Raw genomic sequence first — 21,071 nt, 5'->3', positions numbered from 1 at the left:
TAAGGCAAAATTTTAGTTATGCTTAAGGAGGAGTTCTTTTTTCACAATTACAGAGAAAATTTTGGTTTGTTGAAGATTGCAGAAATAGCAATGGTAATGTAAGACAGTTTTGGCCTTTAATTTTTTTCTTGAAACTCTACAGTATACTACAATAGTGAAGGAAACTATTAACATGAGAGATCCTTCTGAATAGGATGTCTTTCTGAGTTCCACTATTCAGTTACAAAACTCCTTAATGCTTAAAATTCATTATGAAAATTAGATTTATTTTAAATACTTTCAAGTGTATACATTTTTATTTCATAATTTTTATTGTCTTTTAACTAAAGCATTTAGTTCATTTATATTTACTGTGTACCTTTTATATTTAACAAATATATTTACTTATTAAAAGATTACCACTGATATATTTTATTATAAATATTTATTATATTTATAAATATATTATTTATATATAAATATATTATTTATATAGTTATATATATAAATCTATATATTTATTTTTATATATAATATATATTATATAATATATTATATAATATATATTATATAATATATAATATATAATAATATATATTTTAATATATTATATATTAAAATATATAAATATATATTATAAATATATTATAAATATTTATTAAAAGATTACCACTGATATATTTGGGTTTAAGTCTATTATCTTTGTGTTATTGGTTCCAACAATTCCATCTTTCGTTTTTTTAAATTTTTTTAACTACATATTTGATACTATCTTTTCCTTCTTGCCTTCTTTTTGATTGCTTACTTTCTACCATTCTGTGTTTTTCCTCACTAGTTTGAAAATTGTATACTTTGTTTTTATTCTTTCAGTGGTTACCCTAGAAATTACAACAAACAAAAATTGCAACAACAATAAATTACAACAAGAAGAATTTTTTTTTTTTTTTTTTTGAGACAGAGTCTCGCTCTGTCGCCCAGGCTGGAGTGCAGTGGCGCGATCTCGGCTCACTGCAAGCTCCGCCTCCCGGGTTCATGCCATTCTCCTGCCTCAGCCTCCCAAGTAGCTGGGACTGCAGGCGCCCGCCACCACGCCTGGCTAATTTTTTGTATTTTTACTGGAGACGGGGTTTCACTGTGTTAGCCAGGATGGTCTCGATCTCCTGACCTCATGATCCATCTGCCTTGGCCTCCCAAAGTGCTGGGATTACAGGCGTGAGCCACCATGCCTGGCCAACAACAAGAATTTCTTAACTTAGGTCCCCTAGGAAGTAGAACCTGAGGCAAAGATGAAAGTATTGTTACTTTATTAGGGAGGGGCAGATCAAGGGGGGTGAGAGTGTGGAAGAAAAGGGAAAGCAAAGCAAGGAAAAACGTGATGCATTGTGTTACTGCAGTGGCCGGGCTTCATGACAAGCTGTGACGAGATACAGGAGCCTCCCAGCAAGTGTGTTCACTTAGAGTGTGGGGCTTCTCTAGAAGGTTTATAAGGAGAAACTGCCCCTCTGAGCAGTCCATTGAAGGGAGGAAGGAGAAGTAACTTAGTTTCCTAAGTTCTTCCATTTCCCGTTGATCCTAGTTTGCCCACAGGGCTGTGTCATCTCGTCCTTTGGTAACTGCTCAGGAAGCCAGATCTCGTGCTCAGTGGTGTGGCATTGCATCTACTTCTAGAAGGATTTCTCAATACTTTATAACTTCCTCATGTTTGTGGTCATGTCTGTGTTCAGCTGTATCTCTAGAACGGTTGGCCAATTCATAGCATGAAATGATTTCATGAGTGGTGACAAAGAAAGGGTGCAATCAGCCCTTGGGGAGTGGGTTAGTGGAATCCCAGTCCTGAGGCCATTAGTGGGTGGCAGAGTTTAGGAGAAAAGGTAAGAAGTTTCAGTCCTTGGGCCCTGTAGTAAGGAGAAAAAGGGTACAGGAGGTTGTCACACTTCTGAGAAGTCGTCTTAGAGTGCCCTAGTGCCTGCTTTGGATCCAGTTCTGTAAGGGCAGAGGATTCATTATTTCCAGGTAATTTAAGTATGTTCTGGGGAGAAGTATTACAAGATGGACTGGGGACTTGGCTGGGATCCTGATGGGATCTAAATTATTGATTTCACCTGACTGAATTGCTATTTGCGTCACACCTCAGGACCCTGGAAACAATACACAATTTGCCCATTCATTAATTTATTAATTCACTCAACAAACTTGTACATCTGCCATAAGTCTGACACGATCCTAGTTATCAGGGATGTAGATAGGATAGTCAAAAGAAGATGTAAACCTAACCTCATGCATCTGTGAATCTCCCCATCTAAAAAGGCACAGCCTTGTAAAGAAGCTTGTGTGAAAGTGCTAACGACATGCCAAGTGTTAAGGGGATGCAGGAGAGGCACGGTAAAATGGGTTGGGAGGCAGCTCAGATGTCTAAAGGGGTCAGGCAGACAATGCAGATAAGTGAAAGAGGGCCAGTTGATGCAGAGTGGGGACATCTGGAAAGCACCCGCCCCATCTAAAGGAGGCAGCCTCTGAAAGGCTGGGGATCAGGGATAGAAGGGAGATGTACTTTTCACTGTACATCCTTTTGTATTTTTTAATTTTGTTACTTAATTCAAAAAAATGTAAAAATAAAGTGAGGTAACCATTATTTGGCCCCAGCCTATTTTTTTCTTCTGGGAATGATACTTAAAGAGAAACTAAATCTGGATTTTTTTTTTTTTTTTTTTTTTGAGACAAAGCCTTGCTCTGTTCCCCAGGCTGGAGTGCATTGGTGCAATCATGGCTCACTGCAGTCTCGACCTTCCAGACTCAAGTGATGGTCCCACTTCAGACTCCCTAGTAGCTGGGACCACAGGTGTGTGCCATTGTGCCTGGCTAATTTTTAAAAAGTTTTTTTTTGTAGAGACACTGTCTTCCTATGTTGCCTAGGCTGGTCTTGAACTCCTGAGCTCAAGTAATCTGCACACCTCAGTCTTCCAAAGTATTGGGATCACAAGCGTGAGCCACCATGCCCAGCCGTAAAAACTGGATTTTTAAAGTGAATTCTCCCAAGTTTGAGATGTTAGCCTCTAATTTAGAAAAACACAGAGGCTAAATAAAGCTTATCTTCAGTCCACCAGTTGACAAACTTTGGCCTGGCCTGTCTCTTTTCTATCATTTATCATCAGGGCAGATAATCTTTTAAGTTTCAGGTGTTACACTTTCCTGGGATATACTCCTCTTAGGGGATAATTTATTTACTTTTTGTTTTTGTTTTTGTGACAGAGTCTTGCTCTGTCAACCAGGCTAGAGTGCAGTGGCATGATCTTGGATCACTGCAACATCTGCCTCCCGGGTTCAAGTGATTCTCCTGCCTCAGCCTCCCGAGTAGCTGGGACTACAGTCATGTGCCACCATGCCTGGCTGATTTTTGTATTTTTAGTAGTGACGTGGTTTCACACCATGTTGACCAGGCTGGTCTCGGAACTCCTGACCTCAAGTGATCCACCCACCTTGGCCTTCCAAAGTGCTGGGATTACAGGTGTGAGCCACCGTGGCCAGCCTTAGGGGATAATTTAGGTTTTTTGTGTTTCTGTTTTAAATTTAAATTTTTATTTTTTTGAGGCAGTATCACTCTGTCTCTCAGGCTGGAGTGCAATGGCACAATCAACTCACTGCAGCCTTGAATTCCTGGGCACAAGTGATCCTCCCAATTCAGCTTCTCAAGTAGCTAGGACTACAGGTGTGCACCACCATGCCTGGCTGAATTTTTTTTTTAAGAGATGGACTCTTGCTGTGCTGTCCAGGCTCGTGTCAACTCCTGGCCTCAAATGATCCTCTCTCCTAGGCCTCCCAAAGTGCTGGGATTACAGACGTTAGCCACTGTGCCCAGCCTAGTTCAAGTTTTAAGCATTAAGAATTGACTCTTTGGAGGAAAAGGGATCTTTTAAGGATCTCTACAGTCAGTGACTCTAAATGTAGTGTTTGGACCAGTAAGTAGCATTAGCATCACCCAAGAAGTCATTAGAAATGCAAATTCTTGGCCAGGCGCGGTGCCTCATGCCTGTAATCCCAGCACTTTGGGAGGCTGAGGTGGGTAGATCACGAGGTCAGGAGTTCGAGACCAGCTTGACCAACATGGTGAAACCCTGTCTCTACTAAAAATACAAAAATTAGCCGGCCGTGGTGAAGGGCATCTGTAATCCCAGCTACTCAGGAGGATGAGGCAGGAGAATCACTTGAATCCAGGAGGCGGAGGTTGCTGTGAGCCAAGATCACACCACTGCACTGCAGCCTGGGCAACAGAATGAGACTCCATCTCAAAAAAAAAAAAAAAAAAAAGCAAATTCTTGAGCCCCATCACAGGCCTGTTGAATCAGAAACTTTGAGGATGGGTCTAGCAGTCCGCTTTAACAAATCCTCCAGGTGGTTACCATAAATGTTGAAGTGTGAGAGCTACTGCCTGTAATCCCATTTAGAGAGGTACATAGGTAACTTAAAAACAGGTCCGGATAAAAGAATTCTACTAAACTTAAAAAACAAATTCAGGTAACTTTATAAACAAACAAATCTCGGCCGGGCGCGGTGGCTCACGCCTGTAATCCCAGCACTTTGGGAGGCCGAGGCGGGCGGATCACAAGGTCAGGAGATCGAGACCATCCTGGCTAACACGGTGAAACCCCGTCTCTACTAAAAATACAAAAAATTAGCCGGGCGTGGTGGCGGGCGCCTGTAGTCCCAGCTACTCGGGAGGCTGAGGCAGGAGAATGGCGTGAACCCGGGAGGCAGAAATTGCAGTGAGCCGAGATCGCGCCACTGCACTCCAGCCTGGGTGACAGAGCAAGACTCCGTCTCAAAACAAACAAACAAACAAACAAAAAAAACAAATCTCAAACATGGAATTATTTTTTCACTTCTCTCTTTTTTTTTTTTTTTTTTTTGAGACAGAGTCTCGCTCTGTAACCCAGGCTGGAGTGCAGTGGCGCGATCTCGGCTCACACTGCAATTTCTGCCTCCCGGATTCACGCCATTCTCCTGCCTCAGCCTCCCGAGTAGCTGGGACTACAGGTGCCCGCCACCACGCCCGGCTAATTGTTTTTTTGTATTTTTAGTAGAGACGGGGGTTTCACCGTGTTAGCCAGGATGGTCTCGATCTCCTTACCTCGTGATCCGCCCGCCTCGGCCTCCCAAAGTGCTGGGATTACAGGCGTGAGCCACTGCGCCCGACCTTTTTCACTTCTCTTAATGCTCTGTAAACATTAATGTATTTATATATGTACTTAGAATTTTTAAAAATCAATTTTATTGAGTTATAATTAACATACAGTAAAAATGCTCCCATCTTGAGTAATTCCATGCCTTTTGACAAGTGTTCTGTACCCATGCCACGACCACCACAATCGAGAGAGAACATCTTCATCACTCCAGAAGGGCTCCTTTGCAGTCAGTGCTCCCTAGGAGTTCCAGCGGCCGGTGACATCGATCTGTTTTCTGTCACTGTAGATGAGATTTGTCTGTTATATACAATTTTTAAAAATTAAATGATATGTATGGCTTCTTTTGCTTAGCATAATGTTTTTGAGCTTATTCATTTGTTGCATATATCAATACTTTGCTTCTTTTTACCACCTGTACTTCATTTATGGATACGTTGTTTATCCATGTGTTTATCCCCAATGGACATTGGGTTGTTTCTGATTTTTTGGTTATTATTATGAATAAAGTTGCTATGAACATTATTGTATAAATCTTTGTGTGTTCATGTGTTTTCATTTTTCTTGGGTAAATATGTAGGAATGGAATTGCTAGATTGTATGGCAAGAGTATACTTAGCTTTCCATGACACCAGTGAACTGTTTTTCCAAAGACATTGTATTAATACCATTTTACATTCCCACAACTAATGTATGAGCTTCCAGTTGCTCCATATCCTCAACTGACAGTTGATATTGTACAATACAAATGTTAACTTTTAGAATATCTTCACAACTTTAGAGTAGATAGTGATTTCTTAGGACACAAAAACTATCAATCATAACAAAAATTAAAATTGGACTTCATCAAAATTAAAAACTTCTTTTTGAAAGACACCATTAAGAAAATGAAAAGATGGTTAACAGACTGAGAGAATATATGTGCAATGTAAATATCTAACAAAGGACTAGTATGCAAAATATATAAAGAATCCTTATAATTTAGTAATAAAAAGGAAAACACGCAATTTTTAAATGGGTCAAGAATTTAATTATGGCCAGGTGCAGTGGCTCACACCTGTAATCTCAGCACTTTGGGAGGCCGAGGTGGGTGGATTACAAGGTCAGGGGTTCGAGACCAGCCTGGCTAACATGGTGAAACCCTGTCTCTACTAAAAATACAAAAATTAGCTGGGCGTGGTGGTGGGCGCCTGTAATCCCAGCTACTCGGGAGGCTGAGGCAGGGGAATCACTTGAACCCAGGAGGCGGAGGTTGCAGTGAGCTGAGATTGTGCCACTGCACTCCAGCCTGGGCGACAGAGCGAGACTCTCTCTTTTAAAAAAAAAGAAAAAAATTTAATTACCTTACCAAAGAAGACACATGAATGACCAATAAGCCATTAAATTAAAACTTCAGTGAGTTTACACATATGCCCTGAAGTAGCTAAACTTTAAAACACTGCCCTATGTGTGTGTACTTTTTAGCTAAAAAAGTGTTTGAAAACAGTATTATTTTAAAACTCAAAATTCCAAATCCTCTCTTCAAATTAGGTAGTAGTGTCACTGGAAGTAAAAGAGAAGTTACTTTAACTGCTAAAGAGTATCCACTAAGAATCTACAACAAACATCATGTTTAATGCTCAAACTTTAGAAGAATTTATACCAAAAGTCAAGAATAAGATAGGATATCTATCTTCATTATTAAGCAACATTATGTTAGAGGACCTAATCAATGCAACAAGGCAATAAATAAAAGACAAAACTGTCATAATCAGATAATACAAACATCTAAGAAAATTCAGGGGGATTTACAGTCATATATTAAACAGTCCAGAAGGAGTCCTATACATCATCAATGAATATTGAGAATAAAAAATAGTTTTTAAAACCCCTCCAATTTATAAGGGCAACAAAATGTACAAGTTACTAAAATAAATGTAATGTGTATTTGGGTATAAATACAGCAACATAATGAAAAGGTTTATTGGGGAAAAAATTACAGGGAGAAGGGTCAACAACGTGAAGAGGTTCCCCTGCCATCTGGACTTCTGGAAAAAGACCTGCTGGTCTAGGCACAGCTGGATGCACCATGGAAAGTGGTTCCAATAAACACTGGCACTGTAACAATTGTGCATGTTGATACAAAAAGAGGGAGCCAATGAATACTTGGTCGATTATTTAACAATTGCTTCTCTGCTGAAGAAATGGCCTTGTTGGACTAGAGCTTAACTGTGGTTCACATACTAATGCTGCTGTAACAGCTAGACGCCTTACTAAGAAATTTGCTAAACCACCAAAAAGAGGAAATGAACCTTCTAGGACATCTGGATTGCCTTTTCTTAAAAATCTAGTCTTGGCTGGGTGCTGTGGTTCACGCCTGTAATCCCAGCATTTGGTGAGGCCGAAGTGGGCGGATCACGAGGTCAAGAGATGGAGACCATCCTGGTCAACATGGTGAAACCCCGTCTCTACTGAAAATACAAAAATTAGCTGGGCGAGGTGGCATGTGCCTGTAGTCCCAGCTGCTGGGGAGGCTGAGGAAGGAGAATCACTTGAACCCGGGAGGCGGGGGTTGCAGTGAGCTGAGATCACGCCATTGCACTCCAGCCTGGCAACAGAGCAAGACTCAGTCTAAAAAAAAAAAAAAAAAAAAAAAAAAAAATCTAGTCTGTATGGCAGCACAACATCAGGTAAAAGTACAGACTAGCCAGATCACTGGTTAACCTTAACCCCTATGTGCTTGAGTTTCCTTATCTGTAATACGGAGATATAGCAATAGCTGATTTGGACTGTTAAAGGAATTAAGTGGACACATGTAAAGTGCTTAGAATTGTGCCTGGCAAGTAGTAGGCTGCAATATTGTGATATAATAAATATATATATTTGATCTTCATCCAGTTCCTGGCACAGATCTCCAGAAACCCTTGTAATTTCCTGAGTGACAGGGGTGATAGAAACATCTTTTATTAGAATACTTGGTCTTGGTTCCTGACACAAGAGCTTCTAAGACCTTTGGAATCTCCAAGTGATAAGAGTGTATGACAGTGAGCTAACTGGTGGCTGGGATCCTTTAGACAACTTCAGGATGGGGGCTATCCCCTGAAAGACTAAGGCATGATTAGAGGTCTGGGATTTGCAGCCCCACGCCTTGACCTCCAGAGAGGGTGAAAGGGCTGGAGATTGATTAACCACCAATTGCCAGTGATTTAACCAATCATGCCTAAGTGATGGCACCTCCATTAAAAAATAAACCACAGGTTTGGAGAGCTTTCGGTTTGGTTAACCCCAACCACATACCAAGAAGGCGATGCACCTCAAACTGCATGAAGACAAAAGGTCCTGTGCTCACCTGGGACCCTTCTGGACGTTGCCCTGTGTACCTCTTCGACTGCCTGTTCATCTGTATCCTTTATAATAAAGCAGTAAACATAAGTAAAGTTTCTGAGTTCTGTGAGCCATTAGAAGAAACGATCGAACCTGGGATTTTCCTTTCGGAAGCCGCTCTCTCTCACAAGGGAGAGAGCTGTTCTCCTTTTTCTTTTGCCTGTTAAACCTCCGCTCCTAAACCCACTCTTCGTGTGTATCGTGTCCTTAACCTTGTTGGTGCGAGACGACGAACCCCGGGTATTGACCCCAGACAACAATGCCACTTCATATTGGGGACTTCGTCTGGGATTCCAAGGTGCATTCATTGCAAAGGTGAGTAGAGGGGCGGACCTCAACTCTGTCCTTTGATTTCGAGGCTCTTGGCCTCCATTTTAGAATCAAACCAAACCAAATACTGGGCCCCCTTCTGCTTCTGTGAATGAGAAAACTCTGCCTTCACCAATTAGCCATTTAAAAATTATGAGCGTGGCTGCCAGCCTTACAAGTCTTGGGGGACAGGCTTGCTGGGGAGAACATGGAGAACCCCCCAATACCCACGGGCTGCTGGGCATATTGGCCATGTTTGAACCAGTTTCCTTTCACGGAGGACCAAGCTGTCGTGTGGGGCTGGAAGAGGTCCTGGAGCAACTGAGGATTTCTGGCTGGGGCTACCTCCTGGTGCCATCCGAAGGCTTCTGGACTGACCCCAGCCTCCGACCACCCTAAGGGGTGTCGGCAACAGGACCTCCAACTTTCCTATCATAATTCTCTCATTTCCTATGCACGACCACCATGTCTCCTATCCTCTCTCTGTATGCAGTACTGAGGGAGTTTTACAGTTCAGGGAAGTAATCTTGTTAGGCAAGAACAAAGAATGCTGTAGTAACCAGGGATATAGCACAGGGGCATGCTGTTGTGATTTTCTAGGAACAGAGGGTTTCCTCCCCCACCACAGTGAGCGTCACTCTCTGCGCTTGCTCTGCAAAGCATATGGCATGTCAAGGTCACTCTGCCCTTTGTCATAGTAAGATTAGGGTGGGGCGCCCAACCTTCCCCGCGTGCTATGTAAACGTCACACCTGTTCAAACCAACCTGTGGGCTCTGCGCAAATCAGACGCCGCCGCCTCAGGCCTGCCTATAAAATCTGGTGCAGTCCACCGCAGGCCGGATTTTCCTTTCGGAAGCCCCTCACAAGGGAGAGATCTGTTCTCGTTTTTCTTTCTTTTGCCTATTAAACCTCTGCTCCTAAACTCCCCCAACCCCCAAGAAAGAAATTATCGAACCTGAGGGGGTTGCAGATACCCATGATTTGTAGTGAACTCGGACAGAAGTGTGGGTACCCTGAGGTCCTAATAGTTGTGGCTGGCATCCGAAGTAGGGGGCAGTCTTGAGGGCTGAGCCCCTAACCCGTGGGGTCTGCACTAACTCTGGTTAGTTAGCATCAGAATTGAGTAAAATTGTAGGACACTCAGCTGCTGTCTGTGGAGAATTGGAGAATTGGTTGGTGGAAAACCCATATATTTGATGTCAGAAATGTGAGTAGAGAAATGGTTTTTCCTTGATAGGCTCTATGTAAATTTTAGTTCATGTTTTTGGTAATAAATACACAATATTACTGATTCTTAAAAGTATAAACCCAGGAAAATTAAGAAAACAAGAATGTCAAGTCCAACAGAGTTTAAAGGTAAAAAAAAAATAAAATAAAACAGAAATGGGACCAGTAGCACATAGAATATTTTAACACATTCTTGGAAAGTAGAAACTATATGGACTAGTAGTCAGGAAGGAAGCAGCTCAAGGAAACCGCTTCCTGAATATGGAGTCTCCTATGAGAGACTATCTGCCCTATGGAGAAGCTTGGAGTAACTGCGGACACAGGATGCCAGATAGGAAGGAGGGCTGGAGTGACATGAAGGGCTGAAAATTGAGGGACTAATTGGAAGCCCGTGCACGGGACAGTCAGCTCTCTCTACCCCATGATCAGAATATTTGACACACAAGTGTTTACCCTGGGGCAAAAAATTACAGGAGTCTTCCCTGCTCCCCCCAAAATTGAACACATTGCTTTCTCTTAGCTGACCTAGAGAACCAGTGTGGGCACTGGCACCCCAAAACTAAGAATCCTTTTAAGAAATGGTGATTTTATGTCCAAGGAACATTCCAAGTAAGTTTTCAGCTGCTAGCTTTGTATTTACAAGTAACGGGCCAGGCCCAGTGGCTCATGACTGTAATCCCAGCATTTTGGGGGACTGAGGTGGGCAAATGGCTTGAGGTCAAGAGTTCGAGACCAGCTTGGGCAACATGGCGAAACCCTGTCTCTACTAGAAATACAAAAATTAGCCAGGTGTGGTGGTGCATGCCTGTAGTCCCAGCTATTGTGGGGCTGAGATGAGAGGATCACTTGAGCCTGGGAGGTAGAGGCTGCAGTGAACCGAGATTGTGCCACTGCACTCCAGTCTGGGTGACAAAGTGAGACCCCATCTCCAAAAACAAAACAAAACAAAAAAAAACCCAAGTAACTTGAAATCATTTTCTGAAATCTTTCTCTGACATTCTGACATTAGGGTAATTCTTGTTCTCCATAGAGTGAAAGGCCCAGGTTCAAGTCCCACTTCTGTGGCTCCTGATTTTTTAATGATTAGTTTGACCAATGTGTTTTTAAATGACCTAATTTTTAAACATGAGTTGAAAACCCAGGATCACTACACATTTGAGGAAAGTTGATAATATGAAAAGTAAACACCAAGGTAAGTGGTAAAAACCTTTGAGGAAACATAATTCAGGAAACAGGAACTTAAACATTAGTATCGTACAGTAGATTCAGGAAGATGGCACTGGTTAAAAAATTGACACTATGAAAATAAGGCACAGAGAAAAGAAAGAGCTGTGGGAAATTATAATTGCTGAAATTTTAAACTAGATTGGAGAGCCGGAATATAAAGGAGAGGACAGCTGGGTGCAGTGGCTCACACCTGTCATCCCAGCATTTTGGGAGGCTGAGGCCGGCAGATCACTTGAGCCCGGGAGTTTGAGACCAGCCTGGGCAACATGGTGAGACCCCCATCTCTACACAAAATAAAATAAAAAATCAGCTGTGCATGGTAGCACATGTCTGTAGTCCCAAAACTTGGGAGGCTAGGTGGGAGGATCACTTGAGTCCAGGAGGTGGTGGCTGCAGTGAGCTGTGATTGTGCCATTGCACTGCAGCCTGGATGACAGAGCGAGACCCTTAGAAAGTAGGAAAAGAATATATGAAAAAAAAAATAAGTGATCAATTAATTACTCACCTGAATAGTGGGAATACCAAAAGAGTAAAAAGAGAGTAAGAGACAGTAGGAAGTTATCAAAGAAATAATAGAAGGTAATTTCCCAGGCTTGATGGGAGACCCAAGAGCTCAGATTGAAAATGCCCATTGAATACCCAGCCCAATGAATGTAGAGAGGTCTACACTTAGGAGAAAAGATCCTAAAAGCTACCAGAAAGATAGAAACTGTTACCATAACAGAAATAAGACACTAGCACCTTAACTATTAGCCAATCTTAACAAACTAGAATAAAGGCCGGGTGTGGTGGTTCATGCCTATAATCCTAGCACTTTGGGAGGTCGAGATGGGAGGATCGCTTCAGCCTGGGAGCTTGAGGCTGCAGTGAGCTAGGATCGTGCCACTGTACTCCAGCCTGGGCGACAGAGTGAGACACTGTCTCAAAAACAACAGAAACAAAAAAACTAGAATAAAATACTTCTGGTGTGAGACTCTGTAGGTTTCATTACTCCTTTTGGGTCCTGATTAAATCCTGTTGACTCAAGACCTTAGAGCATTTACTGGTAAAGTCTCTGACTGCGCAATTTGTTTTGCATTTTAGTTCCTTAATTATTTTCTCACTGCTTCCTACTAAAGGACGGACAGAGCATTTGTTCTTCAGCCACATACTTTCCTTCCACTGGCCAGCATTCTCCTCTATTAGACTAGAACTGTGGATAAACCTCAGGTAAGTAAATTACTATCCCTGGCAAAGGTGCTTTTCTTCCACACCTAAACCTATGGTCCCTTCTTTGTCTTGCTATTGTTTCTGTCTTTGGAGGCAGGATGGTATGGAGGAAAGAGGACAGACACTGGAGTCACACAGACTTGGGTTTAAATCCTAGCTCCATGGCACAGTTGCCTCAATGGCACTCTTAGCACTGTAGTCAAAGAATATTAGACCTGGAAAGGGCCTTGGAAATTACTTCTCCTCCCCCAGAAACAGCCTCTAGACTGGCATGATTGACCACCAAACTTCGTTGTGTCAGACAGGATCAATGTCTGCTGGTCTGCTGCAACTCTGTACTCATTTATCTCTGGGGAGGCCTGAAGCCTTGGTGCTGTTCCTTGGCCAAACCTAAATGAAATGTACTAGCCAGTGATTAATAGAGTCCTGTTCTGGGGTGGGAGACAGACCAGGGAGCAGCCTGTTTCTTGCTTCTTTCTTTCTTTTTGGAGATGAAATCTCATTGGCTTTGAACTTCTGGGCTCAAGTGATCCTCCCACTTCAGCCTCCCAAGTAGCTGGGATTACAGGTGCATGCCACTGCCCCAGCTTGACTATACCAGCTTGTTTCTGGTTTTGAGCCCTGGTATGCAAGCTAGTGTTGGCTACCTGATCAGAGGAGTATAAAAGAGCCTCAGATGAGGTTACAGTTCTCTTGAGACCAAGGTGTCTTGCATGTATCATCTAGCTGGTTCATTGCTTAAAGATGAAGCACATCTTCCACATCCTCTGTGGCTGCAAAAGGACCCTAGGAACTGGGCGTGGTGTTTCACTTGCCTTTTGGTTTGTTGGGTTTTTTTTTGTATCTATCCTTTACCTTTATTAAAGCCTTATGTGAGGATACTATGCGGAGTCTTCTAAGTCTTTTCAATGATCCAAACGTGTAATTGATGAAGAGGGTACTGTGAATAGGATCATTACTTTTTTTTTGTTTTTGAGACAGGGTCTCACTCTGTCACCCAAGTTGAGTGCAGTATCTTGATCACGGCTCACTATAGCCTCAACCTCCTGGGCTCAAGAGATCCTCCCACCTCAGCCTCCCGAGTAGCTGGGTCTATAGGCGCACACCATCACGGCTGCCTAACTTTTAAAAAAATTATTTTGTAGAGCTGGAGTCTTACCATGTTGCCCAGGCTGGTCTCGAACTCCTGGGCTCAAGTGATTTGCCTGCCTTGGCCTCCCAAAGTGGTGGGATTACAGGTGTGAGCAACTGCGCCTGGCCCCAGGTTTTTTTTTTTTTTTCTTTTTTTTTCCGAGACAGGGTCTCACACTGTTGCCCAGGCTGTAGTGCAGTGGCACTGAAGCCTGAAACCTCTGCCTCCTGGGTTCAAACAGTTCTTGTGCCTCAGCCACCCGAGTAGCTGGGATTACAGGCATGCACCACCACACCCGGCTAATTTGTTTGTATTTTTAGTAGAGATGGGGTTTCGCCATGTTGGCCAGGCTGGTCTTGAACTCCTGAACTCAAGTGATCCGCCCGTCCCAGCCTCCCAAAGTTCTGGGATTACAGGTGTGAGCCACTGCGCCTGGCCCCCCAGTTTTTTACTTTATAATTTAAATGATAGCTAAGGCTTTGTTTGGGAGAAAGATGAAAAGTGGGGAAAGATTTAGAGCCACTGGTGCCAGGCTAGTTGCTGGGGAATCCCTGTTTGAATTTGCTGAAGTGCTACAACTCTCAATGGGAAGAAAGGGATGACAATGGAACTTGAAGGTGGTTGATGCAGAGCAAGAGGAAATCACTAAATAGATTTAAAAAGAAATCCAGACACAGAGGAAGTCAGCCAAGAATACAGTTCCCTGGCTGGTTAGGCTGCTTTGGCAAAAATGAAAGTAACTAAAAAAGAGCCTGTGTTGCCAAGTCCACCAAGTTCCTTCTGTAAAGGGAAGGAACATGATGCCAAAGAGGAGTTGGGCAGATATTTCTTCTGATGGGAATGTGACCCTCATCTGGTAGATAATCATCAACAAAACTACAGTGGGAGGGCATCAAGAGACAACTGAAACAGGGAACTACACAAGAGTGAAGTTGCCTGTGGACTGACAGAGCTTCCTGCAGAACCACTGCTGGGTTGGATATACATGAATGACAAAGGAGCTCTTTTCCTTGTATTAGGTACTGTCAAATGTACTTTCAAATGAAAGGGTGTGTTTGGTCTTAATTAGCTGAATTCGTTGAAGATCTTCAATTAGCTGCAGCTTTTGCCGGAATGTGGTTAGCTGGGCAAATTCCAAATTGGTTGAGCTGCACAAAGGTGGCAGTACATAAAACATATCTTGTAAAGGGGAACTGCCCAATTCCACCCATAATTGTTAGACGAAATACTCCCTAGAGGTTACTGAAATGTTGAGAATGCAAACAAACACATTTGGACTGGTTCTGTGATGAAACTAAGGTATCCCTTAATTTTATGTCTTTGACTTAAGTGATGATTGTTGCTGTGATAAGAGGGCCTCTACCTTCGTAGACTTTTTGTGTGACCCTACTACTGGGGGAGCAGGATGAAGTGAAAGCCTGTTGAAGACTTACTAGTTCCTTTGCTCCAAATTGTGCTGAATGATGAACAGATTAATACCATTCAAAAGAAAGGAGGCCGGGTGTGGTGGCTCACACCTGTAATCCCAGCACTTTGAGAGGCTGAGGCAAGAGGATTGCTTAAGCCCAGGAATCTGAGGCTGCAGTGAGCTAGAATCATGCCACTGCACTTGTACTACAGCCTTGGCAACAGAGTGAGCCCTTGTCTCTTATTAAAAAAAAAAAAAAAAAAAAAAGGAAAGGGCTGGGCATGGTGGCTCACACCTGTAATCCTAGCACATTGGGAGGCCGAGGCGGGTGGATCACCTGAGGTCAGGAGTTCGAGACCAGCCTGGCCAACATGGTGAAACCCTGTCTCTACTAAAAATAAAAAAATTAGCCGGGCATGGTGGCACATGCCTGTAATCCCAGCTACTCAGGAGGCTGAGGCAGGAGAATTGCTTGAACCTGGGAAGCAGAGGTTGCGGTGAGTCAAAATTGTGCCACTGCACTCCAGCCTGGGTGAACAGAGCAAGACTCCATCTCACTTTGTTGCCCAGGCTGGTTTCAAATTCCTGGGCTCAAGCAATCCTCCCACCTTAGCCTCCCAAAGTGCTGGGATTACAGGTGTGAGCCACTGTGCCCAGTCAAGATTTCTAATGTATCCTAGTCTTGATGAATTAAACAAATAAACCTTTAGGATGATGCAAAAGCAGAATCTACAGTCACTTTAAAGAAGTGTGATGTAAAGAAAAGGGTGGCAGAGTCTCTTGGTGCTATGGGACCCAAGGACATTTACATTGGTGTGGATAAAATGCCCAGAGTGGTGAAAAACTTTATTGTCATTGTTGGACCATGGTGCATAATGTATTGTTATACCTGCTAATAAAAAATTAAACGGCAATTAACTTAGTTTAGTATGACAATACAACTGTAAGTTTAAGAGTGAAAAATGGGCCAGGTGTAGTGGCTCAGGCCTGTAATCCCAGCACTTTAGGAGGCTGAGGTGGGAGGATCACTTGAGCCCAGGGGTTTGAGACCAACTTGGCAACATAGTGAGACCCCCCCCCACCAACACCCCCAACACGCTTGTCTCTGTAAAAAATGGTGGTGTGCTCCTGTAGTACCAGCTGCTTGGGAAGCTGAGGTGGGAGGATCGCTTCAGCCCGTGAGGTTGAGGCTGCAATGGATGGTGATCAAGCCACTGCACTCCAGCCTAGGTGACAGAGCAAGACCCTGTCTCAAGAAAAAAAAAAAAGTGAAAAATGTCCATATAAAAACTTGCACACTAATGTGCACAGCGGTATTATTTATAATAGCCAAAAAGCATAAACAATCCACATATCCATCAACTGGGTTGAGGAATAAAATATGGTATATATGATAATAAAGTGTGGTATATCCACATAATGAAATATTATTTGACAATGAAAAGGAATATGAAGTACTAAAACAATACAACATGGATGAATTTCGCTTCCTTTTTTTGTTGTTCTTTTTATTTTATTTTTTAAGCACCTCTACCAACATGAACATTTTGCAAAGTGAAAGCAACCAGACACAAAGGACCACGTATTGTATGATTCAATTTATATGAAATGTCCCCAGTAGGCAAATCTATAGAGACAGAAAGTAACATAGTAGTTGCCTAGGGCTAGGAGGGTAACGGGGGACATGGAAAGCAACTGCTAATGGGCACAGCGTTTCTTTCTGGGGGGATGAAAATGTTCTAAAATTGATTGTGGTGGTGGTTGTGCATGTTTATGAATATGCTGAAATTTATTGAACTGTACATTTTATTTACTTTTTTTAGAGACAGAGCCTCACTCTGTTGTCCAGGCTGGAGTATAGTACTGCAATCATAGCTCCCCGCAGCTTCATATTCCTGGGCTCAAGAGATCCTTCCACCTCAGCCTCCCAAGTAGTTAGGACTACAGGCACATGCCACCATGCCCCGCTAAGTTTTTGTTTTCTTTAAAAAAAAGTTTTTTAGAGACAGGGTCTAGCTATGTTGCCCAGGCTGATCTCAACTCCTGGTCTCAAGCAATCCTCCCACCTTGGCCTCAAAAGCATTGGGGTTATAGGTATGAGTCACCACACCCTGAGTTGTTCATTTTAAATGGGTGAATTTTATGATGTGTGAATTATATTTCTTTCTCTTTTTTTGAGATGGAGTTTCACTCTTGTCGCCTAGGCTGGAGTGCAGTGGTGCGATCTCGGCTCACTGCAACCTCTGCCTCGTGGGTTCAAGCAATTCTCCTGCCTCAGCCTCCCCAGTAGCTGAGATTATAGGCATGCGCCACCATGCCCAGCTATTTTTTTTGTATTATTAGTAGAGATGGGGTTTCACCATGTTGGCCAGGCTAGTCTCGAACTCCTGGCCTCAGCCTCCCAAAGTGCTGGGATTATAGGTGTAAGCCACCACAGCCAGCCCCAAGTAGCTGGGACTACAAGCACGTGCCACCACACCTGACTAATTTCTTTTTTTTTTTTTTTTTTTGTATTTTTAGTAGAGATGGGGTTTTGCCATGTTGGCCAGTCTGGTCTCAAACTCCTGACCTCAGGTGATCCACCCACCTCGGCCTCCTAAAGTGCTGAGATTACAGGCATGAGCCACTGCTCCCGATGGATTATATTTCAATATAATTCAATTATGCAATATAATTGCATAATTGTTATCATCTCTCCCTGATATATTATTGGAATGGATGTGACATCTGAATGGGGATGCTGTTGAGGAAAGAGATTTCATGAAATGTACAGTGAGTGGCATAATTGTGGCTCACTGTAACCTTGAATTCTTGGGCTCAAGTGATCCTTCTGCCTCTGCTCCCTGAGTAGCTGGGACTACAGGCATGTGCCACCACATCTGGCTAATTTTTAAAATTTTTTGTAGAGACAAGGATCTCACTAAGTTGCCTAAACTGGCCTCAAACTCCTAGCCACAAACAATCCTCCCACCTTGGCCTCCCAAAATGCTGGGATTACAGGTGTGAGCCTCCACACTTGGCCACTTACTTTCTTTTTGATTCCTATTTCAGGAGAAAATCATAATCAATTTGCATTTGTGTGGAAAGGCCACCAATGCACATTTAAGGTGCTCCCACAGGACATTTAAATTATCTTGCTTATTGCTACAACCTAATGAGGAACAACTTAGATTTGATTGCACTGGAAAATACTATATCTTTTTTTTGTTTGTTTGAGATGGAGTCTCACTCTGCCACCCAGGCTGGAGTGCAATGGCGAGATCTTGGCTCACTGCAACCTCTGCCTCCCAGGTTCAACTGATTCTCCCGCCTCAGCCTCCTGAGTAGCTGGGATTACAGGCACCCACCATCATGCCCGGCTAATTTTTTTTATTTTTGTAGAGATGGGGTTTCACCATGTGGGCCAGGCTGGTCTTGAACTCCTGACCTCAGGTGATCTGCCCACCTCAGCCTCCCAAAGTGCTGGGATTACAGGCATGAGCCACTGCGCCCAGCTAATACTATGTCTTATTATATTGATGATAATAATGTTAATCTCTCAATCCAAATATCCAGCTAAGACTGAATTGGAAGTGCTTGTTAATCATATAACCACCAGGGAGGGGATGATTAACTGGCTAAAATGCAAGGCTTAGCATAAATGGTAAAATTCTTAGAAATTACTTGGGCTAGGCTGGGTGTGGTGGCTCACGTCTGTAATCCCGGTGTGGGAGCTGAGATTGCGCCACTGCACTTCAGCCTGGGCGACAAGGACAAAAGTGAGAGGCCAAGGCAGGCGGATCACTTGAGGTCAGGAGTTGGAGACCAACCTGGCCAACATGGCAAAACCTTGTGTCTACTAAAAATACAGAAATTAGCCGCAATTGGTGGCACGTGCCTGTAATCCCAGCTACTCAGGAGGCTGAGGCAGGAGAATTGCTTGAACCCAGGAGGCGGAGGTTGCAGTGAGCCGAGGCCACGCCACTGCACTCCAGCCTGGGTGACAGAGTGAGACTGTCTAAAAAAAAAAAAAAAAAAAAAAAAAAAGGAGGAATTACTTGGGCTAGAGCCACTAGAAACATTCCCAAACAACGAAAATTAAGTTGCTAGCTACAAGACAGAGGAAAAAGGCACAAAAATTGGTTCAATTTCTTGGTTCCTGGAGAAATCACATACCATGTTTGGGAATTTTATCAACCCTTATTCTCGAAGTTAAGAGGGAATGGGGAGCTAATTTACATGGGGCTTTGAAAAATGAACAAATGGGAGATTTTTTGGGAACTTCGAAGAGATTACTTTGGGGCCATAGCACCTCAGTGTTCAAATGATGTTAGCAATGTCAGCAACCGACTCACGCTGATGGAGCTTCTTACCAAAGCCCGTGACTGCCCCTCAGGGATGGTCATGGGGATTTGACACTAGAAAGTTACCCGAGGCTTCTGGCAGGTATATGTCCTTTGAAAAACAGTCATTGGCCTGTTACTGAGCTTTTTTTTTTTTTTTTTTTTTTTTTTAAGACGGAGTCTTGCTCTGTCACCCAGGCTGGAGTACAGTGGCGCGATCTCGGCTCACTGCAAGCTCCACCTCCGGGGTTCACGCCATTCTCCTGCCTCAGCCTCCCGAGTAGCTGGGACTACAGGCGCCCGCCACCACGCCCGGCTAATTTTTTTTGTAGTTTTAGTAGAGATGGGGTTTCACCTTGTTAGCCAGGATGTTCTCGATCTCCTGACCTCGTGATCCACCTGCCTCGGCCTCCCAAAGTGCTGGGATTACAGGCGTGAGCCACCGCGCCCGGCCAGAGCACCGAGACTTAAAACATGAACACAAAATAATGATTTTTTAAAACTGAGTAATTCGATCAAATTGTTGCTGCCAGGCTATACAATTTTGTCTATGTTTTTCTTTAATATAAATGTTCAGTATATGCTCATGTTACCACATTGTGTCCATAACTGATATCTGGAAAGCTTCATGAATGGAGGCAGATTGGTGTCTGTCTTGTTGGTTGCTAGATCCCCAATGTCTAGCACTGTACATGATATATAGTAGGTGCTTAGTAAATATTTGTTGATTAAGTAGATGAATACTGATGTTTCATAATTTTCCAACAATTTATCTTTTGTGTTGAAATTCCAGGCATTCCTTTAATTCCTGGTTTCTTCGGAAACAGTGGGAAATGCTCTTCTAAGAAAAATCTTACTATAAGGGATCAACCTGCTTTATTTTCCTTTTCAGAAAATGGCCACCCAGCAGAAAGCCTCTGACGAGAGGATCTCCCAGTTTGATCACAATTTGCTGCCAGAGCTGTCTGCTCTTCTGGGCCTAGATGCAGGTCAGTTGGCAAAGGAACTAGAAGAAAAGGAGCAGAAGGAGCGAGCAAAAATGCAGAAAGGCTACAACTCTCAAATGCGCAGTGAAGCAAAAAGGTTAAAGACTTTTGTGACTTATGAGCCGTACAGCTCATGGATACCGCAGGAGATGGCGGCCTCTGGGTTTTACTTCACTGGGGTAAAATCTGGGATTCAGTGCTTCTGCTGTAGCCTAATCCTCTTTGGTGCCGGCCTCACGAGACTCCCCATAGAAGACCACAAGAGGTTTCATCCAGATTGTGGGTTCCTTTTGAACAAGGATGTTGGTAACATTGCCAAGTACGACATAAGGGTGAAGAATCTGAAGAGCAGGCTGAGAGGAGGTAAAATGAGGTACCAAGAAGAGGAGGCTAGACTTGCATCCTTCAGGAACTGGCCATTTTATGTCCAAGGGATATCCCCTTGTGTGCTCTCAGAGGCTGGCTTTGTCTTTACAGGTACCTTGAAATTATTCTCTGAAGTGTTTCTCTGGCGTTTTAAGTTTAGGTTTTATTTTTCAATTGCTTTTGCAATATTTTCCTAAACTTTCTTCACTGGTTAAATGTGTTATATTAGGTATAAGGTCTAGTTTATTAAAATTCAACATCAATATTTTTATTTTTGCTTCATTTTATATTTAGTACAGCCTGTGTTAATTTGTCAAATATATATAAAATAAGAAAGTTACGTCTCCTTAAACTTGGACCTTAGA

General features: G+C 43.0%; 1 protein-coding gene across 4 annotated transcripts in view; it reads left to right on the top strand.

The window, feature by feature from the left end:
• Positions 1-8,736: 8,736 nt before the first annotated feature.
• NAIP (NLR family apoptosis inhibitory protein) overlaps positions 8,737-21,071 on the top strand; it is a 55,031-nt gene continuing 42,696 nt past the window's right edge. For 2 of the 4 annotated variants that reach the window (XM_016953184.4, XM_016953179.3), the window contains exons 1-4: positions 9,586-10,036; positions 11,422-11,552; positions 12,367-12,492; positions 20,247-20,817. In XM_016953184.4, the coding sequence (XP_016808673.2) occupies positions 20,250-20,817 (568 nt within the window). In that variant the 5' untranslated portion in view covers positions 9,586-10,036; positions 11,422-11,552; positions 12,367-12,492; positions 20,247-20,249. Of the gene's footprint in view, positions 8,835-9,585; positions 10,037-11,421; positions 11,553-12,366; positions 12,493-20,246; positions 20,818-21,071 lie in introns of those variants that run through there. The other 2 variants (XM_063810381.1, XM_016953185.3) reach the window with 2 other exon arrangements.

The sequence above is a fragment of the Pan troglodytes genome, chromosome 4, assembly GCF_028858775.2.
Source record: "Pan troglodytes isolate AG18354 chromosome 4, NHGRI_mPanTro3-v2.0_pri, whole genome shotgun sequence".
Taxonomy (NCBI): Eukaryota; Metazoa; Chordata; class Mammalia; order Primates; family Hominidae; genus Pan; species Pan troglodytes.
Note: the sequence above shows the minus strand (reverse complement) of the source record. Positions and strands in the feature narration are given on the sequence as shown.